This window comes from Lynx canadensis, chromosome D3 (assembly GCF_007474595.2).
Source record: "Lynx canadensis isolate LIC74 chromosome D3, mLynCan4.pri.v2, whole genome shotgun sequence".
In the NCBI taxonomy this organism is placed as follows: Eukaryota; Metazoa; Chordata; class Mammalia; order Carnivora; family Felidae; genus Lynx; species Lynx canadensis.
The window spans coordinates 73109051-73136800 of record NC_044314.2 but is presented as its reverse complement, the minus strand read 5'-3'; the positions used below and the strand labels follow the sequence as shown (position 1 = coordinate 73136800).

Here is a 27750-nt window from a genome sequence, read left to right as displayed (position 1 = left end):
GGGGCGCCTGGGTGGCTCAGTCGGTTGGGCAGCCGACTTCGGCTCAGGTCACGATCTCGCGGTCCGTGAGTTCAAGCCCCGCGTCGGGCTCTGTGCTGACAGCTCGGAGCCTGGAGCCTGTTTCGGATTCTGTGTCTCCCTCTCTCTGACCCTCCCCCGTTCATACTCTGTCTCTCTCTGTCTCAAAAATAAATAAACATTAAAAAAATTTAAAAAAAAAAACGGTGATTCTAATTCTAGGTGTGTACTCAAAAAATTGGATGTAGGCACTCAAACAGATACTTGTACACCAAGTTCATAGCAGTAGTATTCACAATATCTAAAAGGTACAAATAACACAAATGTTCCTTAACAGATAAATAGGTAAACAAAATGTGATATATCCATGCAATGGAATATTATTCAGCTTTGCAAAGGAATCCAGTGCTGACACATGCTACAGCATGGATGAATCTTGAAAACATAATGCTAAGCAAAATAAATCCAACACATAAAGGCAAATATTATAAGATTCCACTTATTTGAGGTACCTAGAACAGGCTAATCTACAGAAGGTAGAACAGAGGTTACCAGAGGCTGGGAATAGGGAGGAATGAGTTTTATCTATTAGGTGCTGAACTTCTGTTAGGGATGATTACAAGTTCTGAAAATGATAGTGGTGATGGTTGCATAACATTGAGAATGTACTTAACAACACTGAATTATACACTTAAAATATGACAACAATGGGGACCCCTGGATGGCTCAGTCAGTGGAGCATGCAACTCTTGATCTCGGGGTTGTGAGTTCAAGCCCCACATTGGGCATGGAGCTTGCTTTTAAAAAATGGCAACAATGGCAAATTTTATATTATCCATATCTTACCACATTATTTTACAAAAAAATATGGAGGGAAAAAAATAAAATAATTTACTTTTAACTTTAGGCAGTCAGTAGGGTCCTGGGTCCCCAGATAAACAAAATATGGTATATACATCCAATGGAATATTATTCAACCTTGAGAAGGAATTCATTAGAAATACAAGTCACTATCACATACTTTTAGGTTGATTCACTCATTGTCAAAACTGGCCCCGTCCCACAACAGCCCTGCTTGTAGAGCCATTTCCCTTTCCTACATGGGCCACCATGATCCTAATGTGTCATATAAAGCCCACTTAGATTACCTGTCCAAAGAAATATAGGCTTTGAAACCCATGAAATGCACAATTAACTTCATTTTCAAGGGATATAATTCCTTGGTCAGGAATTGTCTGTTCCATGAAAGACTCTCACCCCATCCTTCTTGGCTCTTTTCTTGACCTTTCACTCTGTCCTTCTTTCCTTGTCGCTTTCATCTCTCCTTAATCCCCACTCAACCTGGTCAAATCTTAAAAACCCATATTTCCTTTCAGTGAACTCCCCACTCTTGACCTGCAATTCTTATCCCATTTCTTATCTTTCATTGCTCATTCCCACTTTCCAGAAGACTTAGGTCAATATTGACTGCTGGAAGACCAGGGTCTCAGAGTTTCAAAGAAGAGGTTTAAAGGTCTCCCATGCCCAGGAGTTTGTTCTGATAGTGTGCCCCACCTGCTCAAGGCTGATTATTAACCCAGAGCTTATATAAAGAAAGGGCCATCCCTGGGATGGGAAAGTACCATGGCCATGGCCAGCACGTTAAGCCCCAGCACCATGACTGGGACCCTGGGTCCTCCTGAGATGTCAGAGCGCATCCAAAATGCTGCTGACATCTCTGTCATTGTCATCTATTTCATGGTGGTGATGGCTGTCGGGCTGTGGGTATGTAGGATTCCAATGGGGTGTTCTGGGTGGGCACCAAGTTTGGGGTTAAAATGTCTGAGGGAGGGAAGGGTGTGGTATAACAATGTGACAATGCTGAGAAAACACTAACAGCTGTCAGATTTCATTATCCTTTTCTCGGAACCATTGTCTCATGTGTGACGTAAATAATATTTACTCGGTTAATTTATTCTCCTACCTATTCACCATCATTTGAACAGAGCCAGCAGTGAGAACTTCAGACATATTCTGTTTGGCGTGTCCAGTACCTGGCATAATGAATAAGGATGTTATTTTCATTATCTCACATCTTTTATTTTCCTTGGTTTTTGCTCACTTTCTTTTTTCAAATTTTTATTTAAACTCTAGTTAGTTAACATCTAGTGTAACATTGATTTCAGGAGTAGAATTTTGCTCACTTTCTAAATGAGTCAGTTGGATGCCTAATTCATTTACACTCATTCTTTCTATTTAGTAATGAGTGTAAGGCTGCAAAATTACTTCCAAGCACAGATTTACTGATACCTTGCATTGTTTTTATAAATGAAAATAAACAGAGCAATTAGGACAGATGTTGAGGAATATGATTTCTTAATGTCCCTCCATTTCGATGAAACTATGATTTTCAAGTCCTTTTAAAATTGATGCTATATCACAGTTTCTAAGAAAATGTTTCTCTTTAAGAGTGTTGAAAAAGTGACCACTATGAACATTCTGACCAGAGCATCTGTAACATCCTGGGTGAATTTGCAGTGTTTGACCCTCACATGTCTTCCTTTCTGCTTAGGCAATGCTGAAGACCAACCGGGGCACTGTTGGAGGCTTCTTCTTGGCTGGTCGAGATATGACCTGGTGGCCGGTGAGTGCGCCAGAGTTTCCCAGAGATAAATTTCCTATGTTTGTGTTTAAGAGTAAATAAAGAAGACACTGGGAATGCTGATAGTTTCTGAAGTGCATTGGTTGCCTACTTGCTGGTGTCTCTTCCTAAATCCCTGACCCCAGAGTTCTATTCTGCCATTCCAGTAAATGATAGTACATCACCTATTATGAGAGCAAGTATAGTGTGGCATTTGAGAAGACTCAGTTAATCTCTGTGTCATATTCTTTTTCCCCGGTCCTCATCAAGAATCTTCTGCCTTAAGCTCCTTACCATCCCCAGCATATTCCTTCTTTGCTCCCAAACCCGAACTAGTGCCACCCCTCTTGTTTGGATGAACATCCCCCTCTCTGCTCTCCTCCTTCAACACCCAACTCAAGCCCTGCTTCATCTGATAAGTCTCACCCTGCATTCCAGCCTGTCTAGTCCTTATAATCCATGCAGTTATGATAGTGGATGTGTGTGTTCTCTGTGATGTTGTGTATGGTGGTATCTCTTTGACTCTTGCCCAGTTGATCTCTTCCTTTCTGGGTTTTTATGTCTGGCCTCCTTGGCAAGAGTCCCATTGCACCAAAGAGTGCATCTTCTTCTCTGAATCCATACTGTGTCAGCAGTCAGTTGGGTATACAGTGGATGCTCAGTACATTCTTCCTTCATGAATCTGCTGACTAAATAGTATGAATGGAAGCAGAGACTGGGGAATGACCTGGCAAGAGTGGTTGAAGCAGACCACCTCCAAGTTTGAAATGGATTTTAATTGGAATGTCCAATCAAGCATTGCCTTCTAAGGACTGTTTCTGTGAAACATTCAAGACTCAACCAATCCTATGGCCAAAAATGAGTTCAATTCCAACCCCTAGCTCCAAATGTCTGAATAGAAAAGATGGCTTTACAGAGGGCTGAAAAGATGGAAATGGAAGAGTGGGCATTGCAGTAACCCTACACCCCAATTGTGCTTTTTGAGGACTAGAGCTCATCCCTGCCTACTCAAGAAATTTCTCTTGATCTTTGAGACTTAAGAACAGTTGACAATGTGATATAAAAGGAGGTGGATGAGAAAAGAGTCCTTAAGGCCAGAATTATTCATAGGAATTTCTTCCTACCCAACTTTGCAGTCCTTGAGGATGACTGAAGGGGCCAACAGGAGCTCTGGCAGTTCCTAGCCAAGGACAGGCTCAACCCAGAGCACCCAGGTAGATAAATTAAAGTTCCCCTAAGGCAGGGGTCAGCAAGCTTCTCTGTAAAGTGCCAGACTGTAAGTATTTTAGTTTATGAGCCATACAGTTCATTGCAACCACACAACTCTGCTGTTGTAGCACAGAAGCAGCCATAGTGAATATGTAAAACCAACAAGCATAACTGTGTTCCAATGAAACTATTTATGAACACTGAAACTTGAATTTCATATAATTTCACACATCACAAAATATTAGTCTTCCTTATATATTTTTAACCATTCAAAAATGTAAAAAAAAATTTTTTTTAGCTTACCAACCACACAAAAACTGGTAACTGGCTGGATTTAGCCCACAGGATTCCTGCCTTAAAGAGGTATGATGGAAAATCTCAACATTTACCTGCTTTAAAGAAATCTGATTTGGGTCTTTTAACTCTGATCCTAGTCTGTTCCCTTGGATTGCAGATGGGCGCCTCTCTCTTCGCCAGTAATATCGGCAGTGGCCACTTTGTGGGGCTGGCTGGGACAGGAGCAGCTTCAGGAATTGCCACTGCAACATTTGAATGGAATGTAAGTGACATAATAGGCTTTTTCCTTTAAATCCAAACTCTGTCCAGGTATGTTCTTCTGGGAGTCTGTATAGGGTATATCTTTCTTTGATTTCTAGTTTTCCTTCTAACCAACCCCTAGCTTGAAACGCAGAGTCTTCTCTGAATGTGGCCCCATTCTGCCTGCCTGGGACAATCCAGTCTCATTCTCTTACTTCTGAGATTTTGCTCAAGCAGTATTCCCACCAAGAATATCATTGCTATATGATTGAATCCCCACTTTCACTTGACCTCCTTGATCATTTTTAGTTCTCACTTGTTTCTTTCCTTCCTGAGCTATTACACTACGTGTCCAGTTCTGAATTAGATGCACAGAATAAAAACATGTAAAAGCAATGATCCCTTCTTTTGAGAAGCTTATGTCCCAGTGGGAGAGACAGATACACATTCACTATGGTGTAGGAAGTACAAGGAGAGAAGCACACACTGAGTGTTGGGAGAGCTCACACAGGAGGGAATCTATCCTAGATGAAGGATGAAACTTGGCACATGTTGAGGGAGATGGCACTCATCCATTCGGATAGATGAATAGAAATTGACCAAGTGGGACTTGGCTAAGGACATGAGAGCTGAGTAAGGAGTAAATGATTTAAAGATAGTAGATAGAATCTAAAAGACTTTGTGTTTGAGTTCTTAATTGTTCTACTGCCATCTCACCAGTAGAAGCTGTGTCCCCTTAATTAGACACTAAGTGCTTTAAGGGCAGGGATCAATTCCTCTCATATCATTCATATCACCTCATCATCTAGCCCTTGTCTGGGTACATGCATTAATATTTCTTGAGGTGCCTGAGCTTTTTCTGTTCTTGTATCCCTTCTGGTGTTTGCAAATACACATTATGCATTTCGGTCAGAGGAAGATGTTTATGTGGAAACAAGTCAGATCACAGTGAAAGTATAAACAGACCATGCCTGAATAGACTCAGTAAATGACCTTGAGTCATCCAAAAATACCTGTACCCATCCCTTGTTGAAGATTTTCCCCTTAGCTTTGCTTTAGTAGTATCAGGGACTCCAGAATGGACCCAGTCTCCAGACATGCCCTATGGCCCATGTTTTGTTTTGATAGTGCCATAAACTGGACAACATGCCCTATGGCCCCAGTGGGTGTGATTATCAGGTTGCCAAGGGTCTAGCTCTTTTAGCCTGTGACCTTGGGCTTCCTTAATCTCTGTGAGGCTCAGGTTCCCCCTCCATAAAACAGGAATAACTACTTACCTTATCTGCCTCATCTGGTTGTTATGAGGACAACACAAGTGATATATGTGAAGACTTTGTATATATTAACATTAATGCAAGATTATACTATTACCATTATTATATGTGGCATGACTTGGGAGACAGTAGGAATATTCTTCTTTCATCAAACTGCTTTCTTATTGCTTTGTCACTCTATATATAACTTCTCCCATTCAAGAATTATTCCTGTTGGGGGCACCTGAGTGGCTCAGTCAGTTGAGCATCTGACTCTGGTTTCAGCTCAGGTCATGATCCTAGGGCCGTGGGATCAAGCTTCACATAGGGCTCTGAGTTAAGCATGGAGCCTGCTTAGGATTTTCTCTCTCTCTCTCTCTCTCTCTCTCTCTCTCTCTCTCTCTCTCTCTCCCTCTGCCTCTCTCCCCCACCCATGCTCGCTCTCTCTCTCTCTCTCGAAACAAATAATAATAAATTAAAAATAAAATAAAAACTTTTTAAAAAGAATTATTCCTATTGGCAAAAATAGTATGAACTTCCTGGGTCCAGCTGGTCTCAGATCTCTTATCTTCTGTATCTAAATTACAGAAACAGAGGGAAAGAATCTGTAGCTGTCTTGGGCTCATAATTGGTTGAGTGGGACAGGATCCATGCAAACTTACTTTGTTTTCTGATTCAGAGGTCATGAAGTGATAAGTCCCACAAGCCAAGCCCCTCGAACTTCACACTGTTTTCTGGGATTTTGTAGGCTTTGCTGCTGTTGCTGGTTCTCGGATGGTTCTTTGTCCCCATATACATCAAGGCAGGGGTGAGTACCTGCAGGTGTTCTCAGTTCTCATCTGTCAGGCATTCATTTATTCACTCATTCTTTCTGCTCAATCATGAAACCTGGGTAATATCACTTGTCCCAGGATTTCTGGGCTTACATTTACATAAATCCACTAAATGCTACCAGATTGCTCTTCAAAGTGGCTGCAGTCAGCTGTCCTCTTTCCTATGACTATTGTGAGGGTTCCCATTTTCCCACATCCTCACCAACACATGTTATTTTTCTTCATTCTAATTTTTGCCATTCTGAGATTTATAGTTTCTTTTTTTAATTAGGAGTGGGATATACCATAGCTCTGTGAGCTCCCCTTCAACCCAGGTATCACCAACCACTGTTCTGCCTTTCCAAGCAGACCTCCCACATTTATTCTTCTACTGCTGGTACTCAGACCATGGAGTGCTATATCCTGGAATAATTCCTGGGATTAGGGTGTTCAGGGGCAAGTCTTCTGGCTCATACCTTTGCAGGTCACCATATATTCTCCTTTTGCTCATCCTGGGTCCCTTCTAGTACCAGGTTTGAACAATTTCTATAGAATGATGCTCTCCTTGGTAAAAAGTATCAATGCCACAGAACTCATGCATGTGTTTTTGGAAGTGGTTTACCATGTTTGAGGTTTCTGAGCCACCAAGAGTTATCCTTTTTGTTTTTGATATTATACAAATATTTACTTAATGTTCTTTTAAATTGGAGGAAATTAAATCATAAGCTTAATCTGCTATAAAAAACTAGCAAGCTGCACCTTTTATAATACACATCACATAGTTGATCTCATATTTCAGTAATAACCTCAGACTTTTTTCCAGTTAGAGATTTAATTTAACTCTCTTCCTTTCAATAAACATAATCACATAAATATATACCCAAATAAGTGCAAACCTGTGCAGCCACTCTGGAAAACAGTGTGGAGATTCCTCAAAAAATTAAAAATAGAACTACTCTACAACCCAGCAATTGCACTACTAGGTATTTATCCAAGGGATACAGGTATGTTGTTTTGAAGGGGCACATGCACCCCAATGTTTATAGCAGCACTATCAACAATAGCCAAAGTAAGGAAAGAGCCCAAAAGTCCATCGATGGATGAATGGATAAAGAAGATGTGGTATATATATAGTGAAGTATTACTTGGCAATCAAAAAGAATAAAATCTTGCCATTTGCAACTACGCGGATGGAACTAGAGGGTATTATGCTAAGCAAAATTAGTCAGTCAGAGAAAGATAAATATCATACAGCTTCACTCATATGAGGACTTTAAGACACAGAACAGGTGAACACAAGGGAAGTGAAGCAAAAATAATATAAAATCAGTGAGGGGGACAAAACATAAGAGACTCTTAAATGTGGAAAGCAAACAGAGGGTTTACTGGAGGGATTGTGGGAGGGGGGATGGGCTAAATGGGTAAGGGACATTAAGGAATCTACTCCAGAAATCATTGTTGCACTATATGCTAACTTGGATGTAAATTAAATATATATATATACATACACACACACACACACACACACACACATATATATACCCAAATAGAGGTGGATGGGAGATGGGCTAGATGGGTAATGGGTAGTAAAGAGGGTAACTGTGATGAGCATTGGGTGTTGTACATAAGTGATGAATCACTGAATTCTACTCCTGAAACCAATATTGCACCATATGTTAACTAACTAAAACTTAAATTAAATATATACATATATGCCAAATATATATTTGCAATTTGTTTTATTATCAATTTATTATGTAACCATTAATTGTGGTTCATTATTTTTTTTTAAATTTTTTCAACGTTTTTTATTTATTTTTGGGACAGAGAGAGACAGAGCATGAACGGGGGAGGGGCAGAGAGAGAGGGAGACACAGAATCGGAAACAGGCTCCAGGCTCCGAGCCATCAGCCCAGAGCCTGACGCGGGGCTCGAACTCACGGACCGCAAGATCGTGACCTGGCTGAAGTCGGACGCTTAACCGACTGCGCCACCCAGGCGCCCGGTGGTTCATTATTTTTAAGTAATATTGTTTTTACTGGCCTGCAAAATTATTGATGAAAATAATAAAAATTATTTGTTGAACATCTACCGTGCATTTGGTGTTGTTGTGGGTATTTTACATATACCTTCATATTAAATCCCTACTTTATAGATGAGAAAAAGGAGGTTTGGAGAAATTGTCAATTTCCAAAGTTCTCACTTGTAGTAAATGTCAGACCTGGGAATGGATCCTAAGATTGTCTGATTCCAATGCCTGTGTTTATTCCAGGCTTTCTGCTCTCCCAAGGGACTGTGTTTTACTCACCTCTGTATTCCTAAGGTACCAGGTACAGTCACAGAAGTGCAGATGCACGTAAGTACTTAGTAAGTGTTGAATAATCTGAATGCACTGGGCTCTGAAGGTGAATCCCTGTCGATGTCTGTCTCTGCAGGTGATGACTATGCCAGAATATCTGAGGAAGAGGTTTGGTGGGAAGCGACTCCAGATCTACCTCTCTGTCCTCTCCCTCTTCATCTGTGTGGCTCTGAGAATCTCAGTGAGTTCAGTGCGCCTGGCATTCTTGCTTCTTGCAATTACCTTGGTGAGACTAGAATACTAGAATCAGAGAAATGAGTGTATAGACTATCGATAGCCCTGATAGGTCTAGCCATATGGATATCTTAAACTAGCTAGGGCCTTTCTACTAAGGAGTTTTAGAAACCCTAAATTCAGTTACAAGTCATGAGAGACTCCAGAGTATAAACCACCTTTTCATTAAGGATATGAAAAAACAATGTACAGGAGGAACAAAATGTTTCATTCAAGTAACACAGTTATTAAGTAGTAGAAAGGAGGAGGATTCTCTAGTCCCCTGCCTTTCTATATACAATAACCTCTTTATTCTCTTTGTTGGAAAGATTTATATTTATATTTTCATCTCATTGATTACCTGGCACATGAACCAGAAGGAAAGTGCTTTGTATTATTATAATGACTTCTTAAATTTACTCTATTTTATCTAAGACTGTCCCTATAGCACAGATGTCACAAATAAATGTCAGAAGATTTCTAAAGTTGTTGGAAAGTTAAATTCCTTGGAGATAATCATTGAGGAGAAAAGAAAGAAATTTGAAGAGTCAGCAATACATGTAGAAAACAAAGAATAACATTTGATCCTCATGTATTGGTGACTAATGAAATAATTTTCTCCAAGTTTATAGTCTAGGCAGTTCATGAAAGAAGAAGCTGAAGTGCATTTTTGTTTTTCTGTTGAGTCATTCTTGTAAATAAACCAGTTGCTCTGATTAGATGGCATGAGATTCTTAATACAACGTGAGCATTTTCCACACTCACTGTATATTATTGAGTATCTGTACTAGGGGTAATAAAGATTCTTATGCACTAGGAGTTCACTATATGGTTAAGAATATAAGAATTATAGGGACGCCTGGATGGCTCAATCAGTTAAGTGTCTGACTTTTTATCTCAGCTCATGTATTGATCTCAGGGTTGTAAGTTCAGACCATATTGGGCTCTGCACTGGGTGTGAAGCCTACTTTAAAAAAAAAAGAATATAAGAATTATACACATGAAATCATTAGCACTTTATGATGGTATATGAAAATATATTAAGATGTGAACTGGAATAGACTGTGTGGACAAGCATAGGAGACATTCTAGGGACACCCAGGAAATGGAGTGGTCCCTGCTGGGTGGAAATGGAGGCATGGTGGGGGGGGGGGGTGCTTAAACAAGTCCTCAAGATAAGAAACTTAGGAGAGGCCAAGCAAAGCAGAGAAGCCTATATATTCCACAAGTGGCTGGGATTCAGTGATCTCCCGTTTTTCCTCTGGCTCTGACATGTACAGCTTTGTGATCCTAAAGAATGTGAACAAGGTGCTGGAGCAAAATGGGACCCTGAGGAATGCAGTCTCCTGAAGTGGAAGGTTCCTAGTGGCAGGGAAGGGATGGATTCTTGGGGAGCTGGATGGAGGAGGAGGAAAGGCAAAGAACATGTGTGTAACTTAGCTGGAAAGACACGGTGGCAGCAGTCCATTCTTACCTACAAGGCTATGTTTCAAGTGATATTAATAGTGATTAATCTTAGACATGACCTTTTGTGTATTATTACACTTTGATAGCAGAGTCTGTCCTAGTTATTCATTAAACAGCTCATTATGAGGAGTTAAAACAGGGTAACTTTCAGTCTCCCCTGCATCAGGTTTGAAAGAGATCATCTTATTCACTGGTTCTCAACCTCCACTAATACCTATACTGAGAATCATAGCAGATCTAGTGCATCTTGATCCCTAAATATTTCAGTCTGAATGCCTTACACACACTGATATTCTTTTAGAAAACCACACTGCAAATTTTAAGATCAGGAACTTAATCTTGATACAAACATACATAACCTACAGACTTTATTCAGATATGACAATTGTCTTAATAATATCTTTTAACAGCAAAAGAAAATCCTGTAGCATTAAATGCCTTCCTTTCATGAGAAATATTTTATGATCATTGTAAATGTAATTAATTCCATTGAATTGTACATGCAAATATGGCAAGTTTTATGTGATTTATCTTGCCACCATAAAAAATCATTGGTAATATGTTTATATATCATTTTGTAAATATTAATTTAATGCTTTCATTGTACTATATAAGAGATAAGAAAGTCAAGAAACTCATAATATGATAATATGTGTTTTCATATGTAAATGATTCAGCATGAATATACAAGCCCTAATGCTGTGGTTGAATAACTCCCCACTATGTAAATCTGTATGAACATGACAGCTATAAATGCAGACAAATGCAGGTGTGTTTTATGGCAATTGAAATGCAATGAGTGACATCTCAGTAGGTGATATCTATTCTAAAATGGTAAATAATTTCTTTGCAAATATCCAATTTATAAAAACTTAAATCTTACCTCAGTTTACATAGTGGTTGAACTCCTTGTAAACCCAGTGATAAAGTTGCAGAAAGTACTTTGGGTTTGTAACTCAGCGTTAGGTTCAAGAATAGGCTTTTCACCCATACAAATACCTACTGGGATGATAAAACATTAGGTTTTATTTCAAATATTAGGGGGGAAAGTTAACCATATACTGTGACACCACTTCCAAATTCATGTTCTACAAAGAAACCTACCTCTAATTCTTCTAATTCTGAATCCTGATATCTTATCCTTTCCCTCACCTCAGTCATGCTTTCCTTTTTCTTCAATTCCATCCTTATAATCACTCTTTGGCACATAGCCTCAGTTTATTTGCATGTCTTTCCTTTCATTGAACTCCCCTAGAAAAACTCCAAACCTGGTTTAATCCAGCTTCCCACTTACTCTGTGCATGCACCCAGGGATTTTACTCCTGTGTTTCTAACTAACATGCTTATGTGATGTTTCTAGGGTTTTGGTTTGGTTTGGAGGTTTTGATATGGAATCTGGGAGGATCAGAGTTGAAGGGGCAGATCTAAGTGGGGCTAGCACAAGTTTGTGTTGAAGATCCAGGAGGCCGGAAAAGCACACTTTGGGACACAGGGATCCAGGTAGTGCAGGGTGCACATGATCTTAGATCTTAAGGTCTCTCTGTAGGACCCCTTCCTGGCCTCTAAACCTCAACCAATAATCCTTTTATTGTATTTCTTAATGATTTTTCTCTGGCGCTCTCAATAACTGTCCTATGATCCACAACCTTTTTTAGCTACTAGTCCTCTGCCTCTTATCAAAACATCTCATCTCCCTTTTTATCTAGAAAATTTAAGCATGAACCACTCATCCCCCACTTAAAAAGTCTACATTTGCCTCATTCTTTCCTTCTTTACACCAGTCTGAAGATGAAGAGTCTTCCTTTTTGTAAAAGGCTAACCCTTGACCTTATGCCTATTCTTGATCCCATCTCTTCTCAATGTTTCTGGCATTTGCTTCATAATTACCCCCTCTATATTTTCCTGTTATTTTCTACTATCCTAAGTGTGCTCAAGTATCTTCCTCATTAACAGAAACCATTGCTTTACTGTCTCATACTACTCTACTTTTAATCATTGTTTCTCTGCTGACAATCATGAAAGAGTAGTCTATGCAAGCTATAGCATAGATATTTCTTACTTTCTGTTCACTCACCCATTGTTCCTATCTATGATCAGTCCAATAATTAATCCCCTGAGGATTAGATCTGGCTTCCAAGGAGTTCATAATTGTATTGCAGAGATGTCATGTATAGATACAGCAAATATTAGTGGGAAATCATCACTAAAGAGCTAAATGATGCGGTGCATGTTTCTTTCCCATCCTAACTATTCCCTTTTTAGTCAGACATATTTTCTGGAGCCATATTCATCAAGCTGGCCTTGGGATTGGACCTTTACCTGGCAATCTTCATCCTCTTGGCTATAACTGCTATTTACACGATCACTGGTAAGTTTGCTGCCAGTTTATCTCAGTCATGCTGTCTTCTGCTGATCTCACACCAACCTGTAATTAGCAACTCAGTGTTAGCCTTGTTACCACCAAGGTTATGGATATCCCTTTATTCCCACTATGAGAGTCAGGCACAGGCCCAGAAGCACAACTAGAGCAAAGCAAACAGAATCCTCAGTATTATAGAGTGACAGAATCAGCTTAAAAAACAAGACTCATCTATATGCTGCCTGCAAGAGACTCATTTCAGACCTAAAGACACATGCATATTGAAAGTGAGGAACTGAAGAAATATTTATCATGAAAATGGATATCAAAAGAAAGCCAGAGTAGCAATACTTATATTGGGTAAAAAAGACCTTAAAACAAAGACTGTAAAAAGAAGCAAAAAAGGACACTATATAATAATAAAGGACACAATCCAACAAGAAGATACAATAATTGTAAATATTTGTACACCCAACATAGAAGTGCCCAAACATATAAAACAGTTAAAAACAAACATAAAGGAACTAAATTAATCCATTGTAATACAATAATTGTAGGAGACTTTAACACCCCACTTACATTAATGGACAGATCATCTAAACAGAAGAACATAAGGAAACAGTGACTTTGAATGATTCACTGGACCAAATGAATTTAACAGATATTCAGAACTAAAACAACTGAAACAGCAGAATACACATTCTTTTCAAGTGTACATGGAAAATTCTCCAGAATAGATCACATACTAGGTCATAAATCAGGCCTCACAAATACAAAAAGATTGAAATAATACCATGCATCTTTTCTGACCACAACACTATGAAACCAGAAGTCAACCACAAGAAAAATATTTGGAAAGACCACAAATACATGGGGGTTAAACAACATCCTACTAAACAATGAATGGGTCAACTAGAAAATAAAGAAGAAGAAAGAAAGAAAAAGAAAGAAAGAAAGAAAGAAAGAAAGAAAGAAAGAAAGAAAGAAAGAAAGAGATAGATACAGGAGGGGCTGGGTGGCTCAGTCAGTTAAGCATCCAACTTCAGCTCAGGTTATGATCTCACAATTCGTGGGTTCAAGCCACTTGTTGGGCTCTGTGTTGACAGCTCAGAGCCTGGAGCCTGCTTCAGATTCTGTGTCTCCCTCTCTCTCTCTGCCCCTTCCCCACTTGCTCTCTGTCTCTCTGTCTCTCAAATATAAATAAAACATTAAACTTTTTTAAAAAAATACATGTAAACAAATGGAAATGAATGACAGTCCAAAACCTTTGGGATGCAGGAAAAGCAGCCCAGAGAAGGAAGTAAATAGAAATATAAGCCTACGTCAAAGCAAGAAAAATCTCAAACAACCTAACCTTACATTCAAATGACCTAGAAAAAGAACAACAAACAAAACCCAAAACCAGCAGAAGGAAGGAGATAATAAAGATTACAGGAGAAATAAATGATTTAAAAAAATAGAACACCTCAAAGAAACGAGGATCTGGTTCTCTGAAAAGATTAACAAAATAGATCAACCTCTAGCCAGACTCATCAGAGAGAGAGAGAGAGAATTCAAATAAACAAAAACACAAACAAAAGAGGAAAAATAACAACCAACAACACAGAAATGCAAACAATTGTAAGAGAACATTATGAAAAACTGTATGCCTACTTATTAGACAACTTAGAAGAAATGGATAAATTCCTAGAAACATATAAACAACAAAAACTGAAGCTGAAAGAAATAGAAAATGTGACCAGACCAATTACCAGTTATAAAATTGAATCAGTAATCAAAAAACTCCCAACAAACAAAAGTCCAGGACCAGATGGCTTCACAGGCAAAATCTACCAAACATTTAAAAAACAGTTAATAACTATTGTTCCCAAACTATTTCTTTTTTTTCAATATACGAAGTTTATTGTCAAATTGGTTTCCATACAACACCCAGTGCTCATCCCAAAAGGTGCCCTCCTCAATACCCATCACCCTCCCTCCCCTCCCTCCCACCCCCCCACCATCAACCCTCAGTTTGTTCTCAGTTTTTAACAGTCTCTTATGCTTTGGCTCTCTCCCACTCTAACCTCTTTTTTTTTCCTTCCCCTCCCCCATGGGTTTCTGTTGAGTTTCTCAGGATCCACATAAGAGTGAAACCATATGGTATCTGTCTTTCTCTGTATGGCTTATTTCACTTAGCATCACACTCTCCAGTTCCATCCATGTTGCTACAAAGGGCCAGATTTCATTCTTTCTCATTGCCACGTAGTACTCCATTGTGTATATAAACCACAATTTCTTTATCCATTCATCAGTTGATGGACATTTAGGCTCTTTCCATAATTTGGCTATTGTTGAGAGTGCTGCTATAAACATTGAGGTACAAGTGCCCCTATGCATCAGTACTCCTGTATCCCTTGGATAAATTCCTAGCAGTGCTATTGCTGGGTCATAGGGTGGGTCTATTTTTACTTTTTTGAGGAACCTCCACACTGCTTTCCAGAGCGGCTGCACCAATTTGCATTCCCACCAACAGTGCAAGAGGGTTCCCGTTTCTCCACATCTTCTCCAGCATCTATAGTCTCCTGATTTGTTCATTTGGCCACTCTGACTGGCGTGAGGTGATATCTGAGTGTGGTTTTCATTTGTATTTCCCTGATGAGGAGCGACGTTGAGCATCTTTTCATGTGCCTGTTGGCCATCCGGATGTCTTCTTTAGAGAAGTGTCTATTCATGTTTTCTGCCCATTTCTTCACTGGGTTATTTGTTTTTCGGGTGTGGAGTTTGGTGAGCTCTTTATAGATGTTGGATACTAGCCCTTTGTCCGATATGTCATTTGCAAATATCTTTTCCCATTCCGTTGGTTGCCTTTTAGTTTTGTTGGTTGTTTCCTTTGCTGTGCAGAAGCTTTTTATCTTCGTAAGGTCCCAGTCATTCATTTTTGCTTTTAATTCCCTTGCCTTTGGGGATGTGTCAAGTAAGAAATTGCTATGGCTGAGGTCAGAGAGGTCTTTTCCTGCTTTCTCCTCTAGGGTTTTGATGGTTTCCTGTCTCACATTCAGGTCCTTTATCCATTTTGAGTTTATTTTTGTGAATGGTGTGAGAAAGTGGTCTAGTTTCAACCTTCTGCATGTTGCTGTCCAGTTCTCCCAGCACCATTTGTTAAAGAGACTGTCTTTTTTCCATTGGATATTCTCTTCCCAAACTATTTCAAAAAAACAAAAGAAGAAGGAAAATTTCCAAGTTTATCCTATCAGACCAGTATCATCCTGACATCAAAACCAGATAAAGACATTACCAAAAATAATAATAATAATAAATAAATAAATAATAAATAAACAGAACTTTGGGCCAATATCTCTAACAATCATAAATGCAAAAATCCTCAACAAAATACAAGTAAACCAAATCCAACAAAATATATTTCAAAAATCATTCACAATGATTAAGTGGGATTTATTCCTGGTTGCAAATATGGTTTCATATTCGCAAATCAATCAACATCACATCAATAAAAGAAAGGATAAAAACCATGTGATAATTTTAATAGATGGATGCAGAAAAAGCATTTTACAAAGTACGACAACCATTCTTGGTGAAAAACCCTCAACAAAATAGGTTTAGAGGGAACATACTATAACATAATAAATGCCATATGTGAAAAACCCACAGCGAACATCACACTCAATGGGGAAAAACTGAGAGCTTTCCCCCAAGGTCAGGAACAAGACAAGGATGTCCACTGTCACCACTTTTATTCAACATAGTATTGGAAGTCCTAACCACAGCCTTCAGACATTGAAAAGATATAAAAGGCATCCAAATCAATAAAGAAGAAGTAAAACTTTTACTATTTACAGAATGACATGATACTTCACATAAAAAACCCTAAAGACTCCACCAAAAATCTTCTAGAACTTATAAATGAATTCAGTAAAATCACAGGATACAAAATAAATGTATGAAAATCTATATTTCTGTACACCAAAAATGAAGCAGTAGAAAGAGAAATTAAGAAATGAATCCCACGGGCACCTGGGTGGCTCAATCTGTTAAGCATACGACTATGGCGCTCGACAGGAAGATGGCGGCGTAGGAGGACGCTGGGCTCACCGCGCGTCCTGCTGATCACTTAGATTCCACCTACACCTGCCTAAATAACCCAGAAAACCGCCAGAGGATTAGCAGAACGGAGTCACCGGACCCAAGTGCAGACGAGAGGCCCACGGAAGAGGGTAGGAAGGGCGGCGAGGCGGTGTGCGCTCCACGGACTGGCGGGAGGGAGCCGGGGCGGAGGGGCAGCTCGCCAGCCAAGCAGAGCCCCCGAGCCTGGCTTGCAAAAGCGGAGGGGCCTGACGGACTGTGTTCCGACAGCAAGCGCGACTTAGCGTCTGGGAGGTCATAAGTTAACAGCTCTGCTCGGAAAGCGGGAAGGCTGGAGGACAAAGGGAGGGTGAGCTGCGGAGCCCCCGGACGACAGAGCTCAGTTTGGCGGGGAACAAAGGCGCTCGCCAGTGCCATCTCCCCCGCCCATCCCCCAGCCAAAATCCCAAAGGGAACCGGTTCCGGCCAGGGAAATTGCTCGCTCCGCGCAAACACCCAACTCTGTGCTTCTGCGGAGCCAAACCTCCGGCAGCGGATCTGACTCCCTCCGGCTGCCACAGGGCCCCTCCTGAAGTGGATCACCTAAGGAGAAGCGAGCTAAGCCTGCCCCCCCTCCCGCCGTGCACCTTGCCTTCCCACCCCAGCTAATACGCCAGATCCCCAGCATCACAAGCCTGGCAGTGTGCAAGTAGCCCAGACGGGCCACGCCACCCCACAGTGAATCCTGCCCCTAGGAGAGGGGAAGAGAAGGCACACACCAGTCTGACTGTGGCCCCAGCGGTGGGCTGGGGGCAGACATCAGGACGGACTGCGGTCCCGCCCACCAACTCCAGTTATACACCACAGCACAGGGGAAGTGCCCTGCAGGTCCTCACCACACCAGGGACTATCCAAAATGACCAAACGGAAGAATTCCCCTCAGAAGAATCTCCAGGAAATAACAACAGCTAATGAGCTGATCAAAAAGGATTTAAATAATATAACAGAAAGTGAATTTAGAATAATAGTCATAAAATTAATCGCTGGGCTGGAAAACAGTATACAGGACAGCAGAGAATCTCTTGCTACAGAGATCAAGGGACTAAGGAACAGTCACGAGGAGCTGAAAAACGCTTTAAAGGAAATGCAAAACAAAATGCAAACCACCACGGCTTGGATGGAAGAGGCAGAGGAGAGAATAGGTGAACTAGAAGATAAAGTTATGGAAAAAGAGGAAGCTGAGAAAAAGAGAGATAAAAAAATCCAGGAGTATGAGGGGAAAATTAGAGAACTAAGTGATACACTAAAAAGAAATAATATACGCATAATTGGTATCCCAGAGGAGGAAGAGAGAGGGAAAGGTGCTGAAGGGGTACTTGAAGAAATTATAGCTGAGAATTTCCCTGAACTGGGGAAGGAAAAAGGCATTGAAATCCAAGAGGCACAGAGAACTCCCTTCAGACGTAACTTGAATCGATCTTCTGCACGACATATTATAGTGAAACTGGCAAAATACAAGTATAAAGAGAAAATTCTGAAAGCAGCAAGGGGCAAACGTGCCCTCACATATAAAGGGAGACCTATAAGACTCGTGACTGATCTCTCTTTTGAAACTTGGCAGGTCAGAAAGAATTGGCACGAGATTTTCAATGTGCTAGACAGAAAAAATATGCAGCCGAGAATCCTTTATCCAGCAAGTCTGTCATTTAGAATAGAAGGAGAGATAAAGGTCTTCCCAAACAAACAAAAACTGAAGGAATTTGTCACCACTAAACCAGCCCTACAAGAGATCCTAAGGGGGACCCTGTGAGACAAAGTACCAGAGACATCACTACAAGCATAAAACATACAGACATCACAATGACTCTAAACCCGTATCTTTCTATAATAACACTGAATGTAAATGGATTAAATGTGCCAACCAAAAGACATAGGGTATCAGAATGGATAAAAAAACAAGACCCATCTATTTGCTGTCTACAAGAGACTCATTTTAGACCTGAGGACACCTTTAGATTCAGAGTGAGGGGATGGAGAACTATTTATCATGCTACTGGAAGCCAAAAGAAAGCTGGAGTAGCCATACTTATATCAGACAAACTAGACTTTAAATTAAAGGCTGTAACAAGAGATGAAGAAGGACATTATATAATAGTTACAGGGTCTATCCATCAGGAAGAGTTAACAATTATAAATGTCTATGCGCCGAATACCGGAGCCCCCAAATATATAAAACAATTACTCATAAACATAAGCAACCTTATTGATAAGAATGTGGTAATTGCTGGGGACTTTAACACCCCACTTACAGAAATGGATAGATCATCTAGACACACGGTCAATAAAGAAACAAGGGCCCTGAATGAGACATTGGATCAGATGGACTTGACAGATATATTTAGAACTCTGCATCCCAAAGCAACAGAATATACTTTCTTCTCGAGTGCACATGGAACATTCTCCAAGATAGATCATATACTGGGTCACAAAACAGCCCTTCATAAGTTTACAAGAATTGAAATTATACCATGCATACTTTCAGACCACAATGCTATGAAGCTTGAAATCAACCACAGGAAAAAGTCTGGAAAACCTCCAAAAGCGTGGAGGTTAAAGAACACCCTACTAACGAATGAGTGGGTCAACCAGGCAATTAGAGAAGAAATCAAAAAATATATGGAAACAAACGAAAATGAAAATACAACAATCCAAACGCTTTGGGACGCAGCGAAGGCAGTCCTGAGAGGAAAATACATTGCAATCCAGGCCTATCTCAAGAAACAAGAAAAATCCCAAATACAAAATCTAACAGCACACCTAAAGGAAATAGAAGCAGAACAGCAAAGGCAGCCTAAACCCAGCAGAAGAAGAGAAATAATAAAGATCAGAGCAGAAATAAACAATATAGAATCTAAAAAAACTGTAGAGCAGATCAACGAAACCAAGAGTTGGTTTTTTGAAAAAATAAACAAAATTGACAAACCTCTAGCCAGGCTTCTCAAAAAGAAAAGGGAGATGACCCAAATAGATAAAATCATGAATGAAAATGGAATTATTACAACCAACCCCTCAGAGATACAAACAATTATCAGGGAATACTATGAAAAATTATATGCCAACAAATTGGACAACCTGGAAGAAATGGACAAATTCCTGAACACCCACACTCTTCCAAAACTCAATCAGGAGGAAATAGAAAGCTTGAACAGACCCATAACCAGCGAAGAAATTGAATCGGTTATCAAAAATCTCCCAACAAATAAGAGTCCAGGACCAGATGGCTTCCCAGGGGAGTTCTACCAGACATTTAAAGCAGAGATAATACCTATCCTTCTCAAGCTATTCCAAGAAATAGAAAGGGAAGGAAAACTTCCAGACTCATTCTATGAAGCCAGTATTACTTTGATTCCTAAACCAGACAGAGACCCAGTAAAAAAAGAGAACTACAGGCCAATATCCCTGATGAATATGGATGCAAAAATTCTCAATAAGATACTAGCAAATCGAATTCAACAACATATAAAAAGAATTATTCACCATGATCAAGTGGGATTCATTCCTGGGATGCAGGGCTGGTTCAACATTCGCAAATCAATCAACGTGATACATCACATTAACAAAAAAAAAGAGAAGAACCATATGATCCTGTCAATCGATGCAGAAAAGGCCTTTGACAAAATCCAGCACCCTTTCTTAATAAAAACCCTTGAGAAAGTCGGGATAGAAGGAACATACTTAAAGATCATAAAAGCCATTTATGAAAAGCCCACAGCTAACATCATCCTCAACGGGGAAAAACTGAGAGCTTTTTCCCTGAGATCAGGAACACGACAGGGATGCCCACTCTCACCGCTGTTGTTTAACATAGTGCTGGAAGTTCTAGCATCAGCAATCAGACAACAAAAGGAAATCAAAGGCATCAAAATTGGCAAAGATGAAGTCAAGCTTTCGCTTTTTGCAGACGACATGATATTATACATGGAAAATCCGATAGACTCCACCAAAAGTCTGCTAGAACTGATACATGAATTCAGCAAAGTTGCAGGATACAAAATCAATGTCCAGAAATCAGTTGCATTCTTATACACTAACAATGAAGCAACAGAAAGACAAATAAAGAAAATGATCCCATTCACAATTGCACCAAGAAGCATAAAATACCTAGGAATAAATCTAACCAAAGATGTAAAGGATCTGTATGCTGAAAACTATAGAAAGCTTATGAAGGTAATTGAAGAAGATTTAAAGAAATGGAAAGACATTCCCTGCTCATGGATTGGAAAAATAAATATTGTCAAAATGTCAATACTACCCAAAGCTATCTACACATTCAATGCAATCCCAATCAAAATTGCACCAGCATTCTTCTCGAAATTAGAACAAGCAATCCTAAAATTCATATGGAACCACAAAAGGCCCCGAATAGCCAAAGGAATTTTGAAGAAGAAGACCAAAGCAGGAGGCATCACAATCCCAGACTTTAGCCTCTACTACAAACCTGTCATCATCAAGACAGCATGGTATTGGCACAAAAACAGACACACAGACCAATGGAATAGAATAGAAACCCCAGAACTAGACCCACAAACGTATGGCTAACTCATCTTTGACAAAGCAGGAAAGAACATCCAATGGAAAAAAGACAGCCTCTTTAACAAATGGTGCTGGGAGAACTGGACAGCAACATGCAGAAGGTTGAAACTAGACCACTTTCTCACACCATTCACAAAAATAAACTCAAAATGGATAAAGGACCTAAATGTGAGACAGGAAACCATCAGAACCTTAGAGGAGAAAGCAGGAAAAGACCTCTCTGACCTCAGCCGTAGCAATCTCTTACTCAACACATCCCCAAAGGCAAGGGAATTAAAAGCAAAAGTGAATTACTGGGACCTTATGAAGATCAAAAGCTTCTGCACAGCAAAGGAAACAACCAACAAAACTAAAAGGCAACCAACGGAATGGGAAAAGATATTTGCAAATGACATATCGGACAAAGGGCTAGTATCCAACATCTATAAAGAGCTCACCAAACTCCACACCCGAAAAACAAATAACCCAGTGAAGAAATGGGCAGAAAACATGAATAGACACTTCTCTAAAGAAGACATCCGGATGGCCAACAGGCACATGAAAAGATGTTCAGCGTCGCTCCTTATCAGGGAAATACAAATCAAAACCACACTCAGGTATCACCTCACGCCAGTCAGAGTGGCCAAAATGAACAAATCAGGAGACTATAGATGCTGGAGAGGATGTGGAGAAACGGGAACCCTCTTGCACTGTTGGTGGGAATGCAAATTGGTGCAGCCGCTCTGGAAAGCAGTGTGGAGGTTCCTCAGAAAATTAAAAATAGACCTACCCTATGACCCAGCAATAGCACTGCTAGGAATTTATCCAAGGGATACAGGAGTACTGATGCATAGGGGCACTTGTACCCCAATGTTCATAGCAGCACTCTCAACAATAGCCAAATTATGGAAAGAGCCTAAATGTCCATCAACTGATGAATGGATAAAGAAATTGTGGTATATATACACAATGGAATACTATGTGGCAATGAGAAAAAATGAAATATGGCCTTTTGTAGCAACGTGGATGGAACTGGAGAGTGTAATGCTAAGTGAAATAAGCCATACAGAGAAAGACAGATACCATATGGTTTCACTCTTATGTGGATCCTGAGAAACTTAACAGGAACCCATGGGGGAGGGGAAGGAAAAAAAAAAAAGAGGTTAGAGTGGGAGAGAGCCAAAGCATAAGAGACTCTTAAAAACTGAGAACAAACTGAGGGTTGATGGGGGGTGGGAGGGAGGGGAGGGTGGGTGATGGGTATTGAGGAGGGCACCTTTTGGGATGAGCACTGGGTGTTGTATGGAAACCAATTTGTCAATAAATTTCATATATATAAAAAAAAAAAAAAACATACGACTATGGCTCAGGTCATGATCTTGCGATTCGGTCTCTGTGCTGACAGCTCAAAGCCTGGAGCCTGCTTTGGATTCTGTGTGTGTGTCTCTCTCTCTGCCCCTCCCCCATCATGTTCTGCCTCTCAAAAATAAGTAAATGTTAAAAATTAAAAAAGAAAAAAGAAATGAATCCCATTTACAATTGCACCAAAAATAATATGATATGTAGGAATAAGCCTAGCCAAAGAGGTGAAAGACCTGTATTCTGCAAACTATAAAACACTGATGAAAGGAAACAAAGACAACACAAAGAAATGGAAAGACATTCCATATTCATGGATCAGAAGAATGAATATTGTTAAAATGTCTATACTACCCAAAGCAATCTACATATTTAATATAATCTCTATCAAAATACTAAAAGCATTTTTCACAACGCAGGAACAAACAATCCTAAAATTTGTATGGAACCTGAAAAGACCTCAAATAGCCAAAAGAATTTTGAAAAAGAAAAATCAAAGCTGGAGAAATCACAATTCTGGATTTCAAGTTACATCACAAGGCTGTAGTCATCAAGGCAGTATGGTACTGGCACACCAATAATACATAGGTCAATAGAACAGAATAGAAAACCCAGAAATAAACCCACAATTATATGATCATTTAATCTTTCACAAAGCAGGAAAGAATATCCAATGAGAAAAAGACAGTCTCTTCAGCCAATGGTATTGGGAAAACTGGAGGGTGAACATACAGAAGAATGAAACTGGACCACTCACTTACACCACACACACACACACACACACACACACACACACAAATCAAAATGGATGAAAGACTTAAATGTGAGACTGGAAACAATAAAAATACTTAAAGAGAGCACGGGCAGTAATTTCTCTGACATTGGCCATAGCAACTGCTTTCTAGATGTCTCCTGAGGCAGTGGAAATAAAAACAAAAATAAACTATTGGGACTTCATCAAAATAAAAACCTTCTGCACAGCAAAGGAGACAACCAATAAAACTAAAAGGGAACCTACCAACTGGGAAAAAATATCTGTAAATGATATATTCTATAAAGGGTTAGTATCCAACATATATAAAGAATTTATCCAACTCAACACCAAAAAAATAAAAAAAATAAAAAATAATCCAGTTAAAAAATGGGCAGAAGACATGAACAGACATTTCTCCAAAGAAGACGTACAGATGGCCAACAGACACATGAAAAGATGTTCACCATCACTATCAGGAAAATTCAAATCAAAATTACAATGAGATTCACCTCACACCTGTCAGAATGGCTAAAATCAACAACACAAGAAGCAAGTTTTGGCAAGAATGTGAAGAAAAAGGAACTCTTGTGCACTGTTTGTGGTAATGCAAACTGGTGCAACCACTGGAAAGCAGTATGGGGTTTACTCAAAAAGTTAAAAATAGAACTACCCTATGACCCAGTAATCACACTGGGTATTTACTCAAAAAAAGACAAAAAACAAAAACTAATTTGGAGGGATACATGCACCCATATGTTTATAACAGCGTTATTTACAATAGCCAAATTATGGAAGCAGCCCAAGTGTCCTATGATAGATAAATGGATAAAGATTATGTTGATACACACACACACACACACACACACACACACACACACATCATGGAATATTATTCAGCCATAAAAAAGAATGAAATCTTGCCATTTGCAGCAACACAGATGGAGCTAAGGAGTATAATGCTAAGTGAAATAAATTAGTCAGAAAAGACAAATACCATATTATTTCACTCATATGTGGAATTTAAGAAACAAAACAAATGAGCAAAGGAAAAGAAAAGAGAGAGAGAGACAAACTAAGAAACAGCCTCTTAACTATAGAGAACAAAGTGATAGTTATCAGAAGGGAGGTGTGTTGGGAATGGGTGAAATAGGTGGTGGGGCTTAAGGAGTGCACTCATTGTGATGAGCAATGGGTGATGTATGGAATTATTGAATCCTATATTGTATAACTGAAACTAATATAACACCATATGTTAACTATATTGGAATTAAAATTTTTTAAAGTTAATTACTAAACTGAGAAGGAAGCATTTGACTCTGCATATCCAGAACATTTCCATTTCAAAAAAAAAAAATCCTCACTATTAGGTGTAAGCACCTTGACTGAAGATAATGATGTGGTAGGTACAGTGGGGAAATGGTGATTTGTCTCAGCTTTTTGTTTAGGGCCCAGATTGCCATTTGGAATCCAGCATAGCATACACATGGAAAGTCAAAATGAAATAGCAGCTCAGACATGGGATTGACAAATCCAAGGCAGTACCCAAATAAGTACAGGATGCCTGGGCTCTGAAAGGCAGAATCAGGAGAGAAGAACTGGAGCAGTGAGTTGGTTGTTGGGATAAAGTATGTGGCAATGGTCCAAGCAGGCTCTCATGGGCCTAGCATCCAACACTTACTAACTTATGAAAATGAAACTATACAAGTTTAGTTGGAAAAAATAAAGAAAAATAACAGCTGGAACAATCAAGATAGTTCTAGAGCAATTTTCATACATATAGCATATGTTTCAAAATAAATGAAAGATGAAGACATAAGTCTTCTATTTACGATCAGCCTTGTTTTCCCATGATACTCTTAGAAGGAAATAGCTTGTTGGCTGAGAGTCTAGCAAGTCTAGAGTTGAAAAAGAAGTTGCTGTTTGCATAACACTCGAGCAAAACACAAGTCAACAGCTATATCTGGCATTCAACTTATGAAACAATGATATGTTCCAATACTAGAGCAAAAATTGCTTTGCCCTATTTTTTGAGAACTAGTATACTGTGCTAAATGGAGTGAATTGAGAGATAGTTAAGGGAAAAACTTTCATGATAATGAAGTATTGCCTTTTCTTTCTTTTAAACTTTTTTTTCAATTCAAGTTAGTTAGTATATATTGTAATAATGGTTTTAGGAATAGAATTAGTGATTCATCACTTATAACATATAACACCCAGTGCTCATCCCAGCAAGTGCCCTCCTTAATGCCAATCGCCAGTTTAGCCCATCCCCCCACCCAACTCACCTCCAGCAACCTCAGTTTGTTCTCTATATTTAAGAGTCTCTTACGGTTTGCCTCCCTCTCTGTTTATATATTATTTTATTTTTCCTTCCCTCCACTATGTTCATCTGTTTTGCTTTTTAATTATGAGCAAAATCATATGGTATTTGTTTTTGACTAACTTATTTCACTTAGCATAATATACTCTGGTTCCAAAAGTTTTGCCTTTTCTGCTATTTGGTATTCAAAAACTCACATAAGGGTGAAATTCCAGTATAATTCATAGAAACTTTGAGTCAAGGCAAGATAAGGGAGACAAGAGGGTTAATGTGACACATAAATACTAAGGAGATAATGATGCCAAGAGGAGCTTGTGGCCCAGTCAAGAACTTTTCATATATTCTTTGCTGAGTTTCTAGGGTTTGGTTTGAGGAAAACCTAAAAGTGAAGGCAAAGAGATGAGAGTGCAGGGAAAAAATATCCTGATTCTTTTCTTTCTCTACACAGGGGGCTTGGCCTCAGTTATTTACACAGACACCCTCCAGACCATCATCATGCTGATCGGTTCCTTTATTCTCATGGGGTACGGTAAGTGATGACAGTGGGAGCAGTGCCCTGGGGCTGGAAATCATGAGATTTGTGTCTGTTCAGTCCATCTGCTCTTTACTACTGCCTCCCTGTTCTACCTGGTCATACTTTTTGATATACATATAATACATCATTGAAGCATCTGCCTAATTTCTTGCTGTACTACCTCAGCATGAGAAAATGAGGGGGGAAGAACTTTACTTTCTTTAAAAAATTATTCCTCAGTTTTAATCTTAATATGTTTGTGTTTGAAATAGACAAAATCAGTGTCACTGGGTTGATAATTTTACACAACTATTGGTGCACTGGATTCAATGCACATAAACCATTATGTAGAATCTTCATAAAAATAAGTATTAAATAGTAAGAACAGTTTAAGACAACTGACTATTAACTTCACTGTGACTGTTTCAGATGGAAATTATTCAAGTATGTTACTCCCTCTATTGTTAGAATATACAAACACAGTTTGTATATTTCTCTTAAGTCATGCAGCAAGCACTACTGATGAATTTAACTTATAGCTTCCCTGTTTTTGTTTTCTTTTATTATGCTACTTATTTAACTTTGGACAGGAAATCCACGCATACAGTAAAAAGGATATAAGATGAAAATAAGTGTCTTTTCATCTCTCCTCTGTCCTGCAGCCACCATATTCCATCCACTCAAGCTGCACTGAATACAGTTGTGAATATTCATGAACCCTAATCACAGGGCTTGAAGATAATATGAAGCAAAAACTGACAGAACTGCAAAGACAACAAATGCACAAAAAGAGTTGATGATTTTGACACAAAATGAATGCGATTGGTCACATATGGCTATTTAAATTAAAAAACAATAAAAAATAAATTAATCAAAATGTAAAATTCAGTTTCTGATTTGCCTAGCCATATTTCAAGCGCTTAATATATAGCTAGTAGTTTTCATATTTGACAGCACAGATATAGAATATATAGAATTCTATCATTACCGAAAGTTCTATCATTACTGAAAGTGCTGCTCCAGAGGCCATCGCTAGGACCAATTCTTTACAAACTTTCTATTTAGTTAACCAGGACTTCTTTGATATTCTTATTTATGGTTCTTTGGTGTCTGGCTTTGGTGATGGACCTCTGGCATCAACCTCTCTAAGCCTTCTCCCATCCTTAGGATGGAATCTCTCATCTTCCAGCATTCTTCATGTATTGTTGTCACAAACAATATTCCCCTTAACAGAACAATTTCCTTGTATTGTCTGTATCCTCCTTTGTATTGGGATCCTGCCTTGTACATTCATTTTGCATATAATCCCATCACAATGTTTG

General features: G+C 39.2%; 1 protein-coding gene across 1 annotated transcript in view; it reads left to right on the top strand.

The window, feature by feature from the left end:
• Positions 1-1647: 1647 nt before the first annotated feature.
• The window catches only part of LOC115528404 (solute carrier family 5 member 4), a 45059-nt gene continuing 18956 nt past the window's right edge, over positions 1648-27750 (top strand). Inside the window, exons 1-7 of the mRNA XM_030336502.1 lie at positions 1648-1782; positions 2570-2641; positions 4302-4406; positions 6386-6445; positions 8885-8989; positions 12751-12856; positions 26363-26443. Of these exons, the coding sequence (XP_030192362.1) occupies positions 1648-1782; positions 2570-2641; positions 4302-4406; positions 6386-6445; positions 8885-8989; positions 12751-12856; positions 26363-26443 (664 nt within the window). The remainder of the gene's footprint in view (positions 1783-2569; positions 2642-4301; positions 4407-6385; positions 6446-8884; positions 8990-12750; positions 12857-26362; positions 26444-27750) is intronic.